The 8406-nt window shown below is 40.0% G+C and overlaps 1 protein-coding gene across 1 annotated transcript in view; it reads left to right on the top strand.

Moving 5' to 3' along the window:
* Window positions 1-5610: 5610 nt before the first annotated feature.
* Window positions 5611-8406, top strand: part of LOC135215557 (mitochondrial inner membrane protein OXA1L-like) — an 82981-nt gene continuing 80185 nt past the window's right edge. The window contains exon 1 of the mRNA XM_064250395.1: window positions 5611-5775. Within this exon, the coding sequence (XP_064106465.1) occupies window positions 5659-5775 (117 nt within the window). The 5' untranslated portion in view covers window positions 5611-5658. The remainder of the gene's footprint in view (window positions 5776-8406) is intronic.

Genomic DNA, 8406 nt, shown 5'->3' with positions numbered 1-8406 from the left:
ATGCTGCCTAATCAACCACAAATCAGTTAGGCAGCCGCACCTGAATGGACAGGATGTGCCAGCGCAGGAGAGCCGAACCAAGGATAACAGGGTTTTAGTTATCTGGATGGTGTACAGACCACTCGGGACTTATGGCACTGGATAAACGATCGGACTAGGTGTATGGCACAGTGCAAGAACCTAGTTATATCCCATACAAGAAAGCGCCTATTGTATATTACAGGACATAAGAGGCCTATTATACTATTACATGTACAGGATGGTAAAAGAATAAACCCTCGACCCTGAATGTCATCGTAATCGTGGATGCGAACTCTACTGGACAATCATGGAAAACAGACTGGACTAAGTGTTGCTTATGTCAGGAGGTTAAGAAAGAAGATCTAAAATCTCCCCAGGTCAATCTTGCCAGAAGAGGGGATGATGGATATACGAATCTGGTAAAGAATATTCCTCTGTTTCACTCACTCAATGTGCTACCAATCAAGCTAGACCCTGCAAGACTTGACAAAAGTTCTGGGATAGAAGAAATGTTGAGAAAAAATAAGGCACAATATCATGAGAGTTGCAGGCTTCTGTTCAACAACACAAAGTTACACTAAGCTGAAAAGAGCAAGTCATGTAGGTACTAGTGATGAGGGCAGTAGAAGTAAGATTCCATGAAAGCTCCAAGAAACTAAAACAAAAGAATGCTTCTTCTGTGAAACTGAAAGGAGGGGAGCTTAGAGAAGCAATGACAATGCAAGTGAATAGGAGAATAAATGAATGTGCCAAAACACTCAGTAATACAAAACTTTTCGCCCAAACTAAGTGCAGGAGATGTCGTAGCCTAAGAAGTGAAATATCACCCTGGCTGTCTGGTGGCATTGTATAACCGAGAACGGGCATACTTAAAGGTGCGGGAGCAAGAAAAAGCACAGGAACACTGGAAGGATGCATATCCAATTGCTTTCTCTGAACTAGTCACCTACATCTGCGAGATGAAAAATGCCAGTGTGAGGCCACCAATTTTCAAGCTTGCTGACTTGACCAAGCTTTACAAGCAGAGGCTGGAACAGCTTGGTGTTGACTTGCCTGATGTTCATCCAACTCTACTCAAGGATCAGCTGTCTTTGCACATTCCACAGCTGCAAGCTAATCACCTAGGACGAGAAGTTCTGTTGGCTGTTGAAACTGATGTAGGTTCAATCCTATCAGAAGCATCCCATTATGGTGAAGCGATCCATCTAGCAAAAGCCGCTGGGATAATAAGACAAGACATGCTTCGTCAGAAGTCGAATTTCAGCAGCTATTTTCATGACAAAGACTTAGAACAGGCTGTGCCACCATCAATGCTTCAGTTTGTATGCATGATCAAACATGGTGCAGACATCAAATCCCAACTCCTTCATGGAGCGTCAAAATCAGACTTTGCTACATCACAACTTCTACAGTGCAACTGCTTGGCCAAATACAAGGAAGGAATGGTTGGATGTCCACAGGCATTCCAAGGACCGGGAGCCACATTTTGCAGTGTACATGGGCCTGTATGTTTGCCAAGACGAGGAAGAGACAAATAATTGAAATGATCCATGAGAATGGGCTCAGAATATCATATGACCGAGCTTAGAAATCTCAACAGAGTTAGGAGAAGCAGTTGTTGCACAGTATGTGGAAGATGGAGTAATCTGTCAACTGGAGCAGTTGACAACATAGTCCTAAAAGATGACTGTCAGTTATTCTCGCAACTGTTCATCTCAAGCCAGAACAGACAGTGTGACTTGCAAAAATTCTTCAAGCACAAAAATTAGTCATACCCTGTATCTCTCAGTGACAGCGGCAAGCTTCTTACGTGTCAGAAGTCACAGCTGGTTGAAATTCTTGAAGCACAAGTGAATGTCCCAGTGGGAGAACCAAAGGGAGATACAGTCATCATTGACGGCTCAGCACTTATCAATGCCTCACCTCCACATACTCCAAAGACATTTAATGACTATGCCAAAGAAGGCATAATCCCAAAAGTGGAATCCTAGGGTGCTCGGTACAAGCGGGTGGACATAGTCTTTGATGTATACAAGAAATCAAGTCTGAAATCAGAGACGAGGTCAAAAAGGGGGAAAGGAATCAGAAGAAGAGTGAAAAGAACAAGCAAGACACCAGGAAACTGGAAAAGCTTCCTTCGTGACCCCAGCAACAAGACTGAATTGTTTCACCTCCTGGCTGGAAAGATGTGTGAAGCAGAAACGACAAGCACAGTCATCATCACAAAAGGAGAGGATACCATTAGCAACACAGTGAAGTCTCTGGATGCTGTGTCCCCATGTTGTCATGAAGAATCTGACAGTCGAATATTTGCTCACGCTAGGGATGCAACGACTGATGGGAGCAAGTCTATAATCATCAAGGCTAATGACACAGATGTGCTAGTCATAGCAATATCTGTACTGCCATCCTTCTAGAAACTAGGTCTTCAGGAAATGTGGATTGCCTTTGGCCAAGGAGCCCATATGCAATGGATTCCAGTGCATGAAGTAATTTCTGAAATTGGGCTTCAGAAGGCTAGAGGGATCCCCTACTTTCAGGCATTCACTGGATGTGACATTGTGTCTGCCTTCCGTGGGAAAGCGAAGAAATCTGCATGGCAGACTTGGAATGTATTTGATGATAATACTGAGACATTCATCAGTCTCAGCCAGCATCAAACAATGATTCGTGATCTTGACATCCAGAGGCTGGAAAGATTCGTTGTCCTCATGTACGACAGATCAAGCGCAGCCACTGGTGTGGATGAAGCAATACTAGATCTGTTTGTCTGCAAGCAGAGGCCATACAACTCAATTCCACCAAGACAGGCAGCCCTCAGAGAACATGCAAAGCGTGCAGCCTACCAGGCTGGGATCATCTGGGGCCAGGCAACCCACTGTAATCCGCACATGAGCAGTCCAGCTGAATGGGGGTGGACACAGAAAGGAGAAGCATGGCAGATACATTGGGCAACACTACCACCGATTGCAGCAGCCTGTCAAGAGTTGACAGTGTGCTCTAAGAAGGTTTGCATAGGAAGATGCAAGTGCTCTCAGGCAGAGCTTCCCTGCACATAACTCTGCAGCTGCATATGTGAACAGTAGCAGATCGAGAAACAGCAGCATGGTATGCATAACTTTGAAAATGTACTAGCCAGAACAAAACTTATGTAAAACATCTTGGTGGTCATCTTGAGAAATATGTCTCAGAATGCCTTTAAACAGAAAAATATAGTTCAGCAGGCTTCAAAACCTAGGAATCCACACTTAGATCTTGCAAATCAGACAATTACAAATATTTCTGAGCAAAACATCTACTTCGGGTGGTTATTATGGCGGCCATCTTGAAAATGGCCACCATCTTGGATTTTCAATTGGTCAATCGGGCAGATTTGATTAGTACATGTATACCTTGGAGGACACTTGTACCAAATTTGATGCTTGTATCATCATTTGCACGATTTTTCTGTTACCTGCCCCACTAGAAATTTAACCAGCCTCAGCCATCGTGTTTGGTTTGTGAATGAAAGATGTCAAACGATTCGATGCTTCCTATAAATTAAGTAAGCATATTCAAACATCACATTGCAGTCTTCAAGGAGAATACGTAAGTTATTTCAAAAGATTACTTGAGCAACAAACAAAGCAGGCAGTTGCTTTCAAAAGTCAATGGTATATCTGAGAAAGTTCAAATTGCTTCTAATGAAATATCGGAAATGATAATCGTAAAAATGAAGTCACCTACTCTTGCTAAATCTATTATTTTGGCCGCTTGTAAACGGTTGGTTAAAACTATTTTAGGAGACGATGCAGAGAAGCAAACAAATCAAAGTCCATTACCAAATGATGCTGTTTATAAGCGTATTCTGGAAATGTCTAACAATATTGAAGAAATATTTGCTGTAATAAACTTCAGGATTCATACTTTGCACTACAATTTGATGAATCAACGACATAACAAACAAAACGCAACTATTCTTCTTTATTCGTTTCATTTGTTTGTATGGTGTTTATACGTTGCATGGAACCAGTACTAGTGGTTATTCAGCAACGGGACCAGCGGCTATACATGACTTCCGAACCACGTCGAGAGTGAACCTCTATCACTAGAAATACACATCTCTGACTCCTCAATGAATTGAACTCGAGGTGGCAGGCCAAGACCAAACACACCACGCCACTGGAGATACTATTGTAAATTAGTATCTTTGTTGCAAAGAATTGCTTACCACTACTAAAGGTGAAGATATTTTTTCACAAATTAAATAATTATTTTGCGAAATCAAATTTATCCTGGAATTCGTGTGTCGGAGTTTGTACTGATGAAGCTCCATCAGTGAATGGTTCTACTAAAGGTCTTGCCTCGTGTGTACGGCAACACCATCCTATCAATATCAATATAACAATTAGTGTTTCTTGCATAGAGAGGCCCTGATGGCAAAAACACTTGGTACTAAAGCGAAAGAAGTTTTTGATGAGGTTGCTGAAATAGTAAAAGCTCGTATATTTAAGCCACTGTGAAAACATGGATGCACACCACACACGCTTACTTTTGCACACAGAAGTGAGGTGGTTATCAAGAGGTAACGTATTCTGTTGTGTGCGTTGAACTTCCTCAAGAACTATTGGCATTTTTTTGAAGAAAAAATAAAAGAAAATTTTGCGAACTTCTGAAATGTGAGCTTTGGACATCAAAACTAAGATATCTGGCCGATATGTTTTAACATTGAATACGTAGTTAGAATGGAAATGAAAACCTTCTCTCAGCTACCGACAAAATTTTAAGCACTCCCGAAAAAACTAGCCGTTAAAATAAAAAAAAGTTAGTTTAGGTGGTTGGATGTTTCATTTGGTTAGAGAGGGCCATTCGGATAATTTAATTCCTTTAATACTGGATCATTTAGCAGTTCTGGAAGGTAATCTGAACCATTACTTTCCATCAACAAGCAATAGGATGGATTCGCAACCCTTTCATCGACATTCTAACTAATAACGTTGGGTTTTCGTTAACAGTAGAGGACGAGCTGGTCAGCTGGCTACCATTTCATTTCTACTGATCGTGGATTCACGATCACTCATCAAGCAAGGGGTGCCCAGCGATCAGTTTTGGTTTTCAATCAAAAAAGAATATCCTTCAATAGCTAGTAAGTTTTGACTCTTTTATTACATAATTCCCTATCGTATCTCTGTGAACAATGATTTTCTGTAGTAACTAATATTAGACGTAAAAATAGATCAAATATTGATGAAATGCACTGATGAGGATATGAGAATGTTTATCACATATAAGGTCAAACATTCAGAAAATTGCCACATCTCGTCAAAGACGTTTCACATTAGAAGACTTGAATGTAAAATATGTCTAAAAAATAAATGGTTATTTCAGGTACTTCTTTATCATTTTCCTATTTTCAAATTTCATGACTTAATTTTTCCATATTAAAATTAAAAATGCACCCCCAAAGTTTTGGTTATTCATTTTTTTTTACCTTTACAGAAGGAGAAAATGCTTTCAGAAAAAAAACTATTAAGAAACATCAACCTTAAAGAGATACAATACCAGAAATATGAGAGGTAGAATGTGGTCTGAAAACTCACGACTTTGGTCTTTGGTTATGAAAGACCTGAGGATTAGAGTCGAGATCATAACACAAACATGGCACGATTGTTTACGTTGTCCAGGTCGCCTCCCCTGTTACGTTTATCTGTGTTGAATAGCAACATTGTGACTCGAACATGTTTGTCCAGTGTTTCAAACAAATCTGCAAAATGCGTAAGTTTCGTGTTGTTATAGAAATCTCTCAAGTCTTCAGCACTTTGGTTTCCCCTGGGTGAACCCGCCGTCCATCTAGGTACCTAGGTAACCGGCGCCTACTCTCCCACTCTCTTGACAATTGTTTTCAAACTTTCTTTGCTCTTAGGTAAATTTTGAGCTCTGATTGACCTCATAGGTCCGAACCCATGCCCTGTAGCCTAAATTTTATATTCCAATCCAAGCCTGACCGGCCCCTCACCAACACCGTTCTTAAGCAAATTGACCCTCACGGAAACACTACCTAGGTAGTATTCAGTTCCCTGTCGCAGTCTTATCTGTAGAGATGTAGTGCCGTCAGTGCACCTCTTGCGGTACACTAGATAGGGTAAACAACCGAGTGGACTGGCCAACTCACCGACTACCTCAGTTTGGGCCCCCCTCCGAAAAAGTACTTTAACACGTCCTGACACCGGAGATGGTCATCATTCATGAGTTGTTGGTGGTGATAACAGGAGCTCAAGACCTCTGTTCTTCTTTCGAAGTAAATATTTTCTCCAAAGTTAGAAATTAAGGCCATATTTTAAGATTTAAACAGAGGGTAATGAAAAGTGTGGCCAACGCAGTGCACACTAGGCTAACCCAAAGCACTTTCGAAATTTTTACGTACGATTAAAAAAGTTTAGAAGATTGACGCCATCTCGATGTTTGTGGAGACGCTTGTGTCAACAATCTTCCCATTTCCTGTGCTAAATCCACACACCACTTGTACCCATAGACACTGGGGCACTTCTATCACAACGATTGTAAACCTGACCTCTAACCAGTACTTATCTAATGGAACTATGGCATTCTTTGCGGCGTTCAATTGTTTATCAGTGTTGTCAATTGGTATGTGTCTACCCCCCAAACTAGGTATAAGACTTAACCGGGGAATTAAGTAAAATTAGCGTATCTATTTGTAGTATATATATACATATTACAGCAATTTTATCATTATTGCATTACTACTATGACAACTAGAATTCATGGAAACAGTTTGTAAATGCATCAGCATATGTGTGAAGCACCACTAGATTGGCAATGATGAGTCATTTTTTCATCGCGTCGTCTGCTCCAAAAGTACATCAGAAATATTTGTAATTTTTCTGGGTTAATTTGGTTGCAAAAAAGGGATAATAGTCACGAATTAAATGAACATTTTGAAGTAACAAAGTAAAGTTAAACTAACTAATGAGTAAAGTAAACAATAAAGCTTTGCACCTCATAAACAGTGTAGTCGTCTGCTGTTCGTAACTGTGTTTATGGAGTGATTGCTTAGGAATCAGGAACAGCAACGTGGTTAAAGTGCAATTTGGAGTGAATGACCAAAATGTGTAATAATTACAATCAAATAAGGACTGTGGAGTTTGTTGTGATGGCAGTAAGGATAAAACCACCGATTACTAGGTAAAAATGAATTCAGTTCAAACCATGACCCCAGGAATAAAAAGTTACATACTTTCACTAATATAGGCAACATAATGTTGTTTTATTGTGCTGATTACAACTGCAATCTTGAGTAAGATCAATAAACGTTACACATATACGCTAACATTGTACAAATGAGTGCTGGGAAAGATGGTGGATTGTTTGTGGTTAGAATGGCCAGCCACGCAATTGCCGCCATATTGGATTTCACAACTGCCTTGAAAACATATTTTACAAAGAGCTCACATGCTTATTTTAGTTCGTATGGGGCTTTCATTTATCACATTATGTTGACAAAACTTCAATCTTTTGAATGGTATTGTTAAAGTTGTAATTGTATTCTTGTTTCACCAATTAAATATCGAGTGAATAAGGCCTGGCCAGCGCAATGACGATGGATTGTCTGCGGTTGTTTACCCTACCTATTAGGCTACTTTAAGTTCTTTTCATTGTCCCTTTGGCACGTAGCTGCAACCCTTTCACTCATTTTACTGTGCCTTTGTTCATGTTCTCTCACTTCCCACTTGTGATCCACCCTCTCCTAACAAATGATTCGTAGCGCAACTGGGAGGTTTTCCTCAACATCTTAGCTACTGTCAATTAAAATTTCAGCACCGAACGACCTCATAGGTTGGCTCGATGCTTGGCCTTTTGTCTAGCATGAATGTTATATTCTATTCTAATCATATTCTTGTAGGATGTAGGCTGTTTAATTATAGTCTAGACCCATAGCCTAGTGACCTTTTTAAATGTATATTCTAGCATCAAGTCTCAAGAGCAGGGTACCTAGTCAAAGTATGTTAGTTTAGCCTCACTGTAAAAGGTGGCTGGTCAAATTTGAACTTAAACCATTATCATGGTTTAGACTAAGTATAATTTTCCTGTGTTGTATTAGTATAATTTTCCTGTGTTGTATTGTGTAATGTGGACATTGTGTTCGTTTATTTCTTTGCAAAGGTTTATGTAATATCGGCTTCACTCTCATGAGTGCTAGGCTATGTATGTTTGCCAAATATTTGAGCCTGGGTTTCAAACTAGTTTTTTAAGGAGACTTCAGATTGCAACATGAAAATTTCAATACCAAGTACGTAATAGTATTATTTGATTTAGTATTGTTATTTGATATATGATTTGTTATGGGGGAAACACCGTAGTGGATCCATTGTCATCGGGTGGATCAGC

The sequence above is a fragment of the Macrobrachium nipponense genome, chromosome 5, assembly GCF_015104395.2.
Source record: "Macrobrachium nipponense isolate FS-2020 chromosome 5, ASM1510439v2, whole genome shotgun sequence".
Classification (NCBI taxonomy): Eukaryota; Metazoa; Arthropoda; class Malacostraca; order Decapoda; family Palaemonidae; genus Macrobrachium; species Macrobrachium nipponense.
This window is presented reverse-complemented; position numbering and strand designations above follow the sequence as displayed.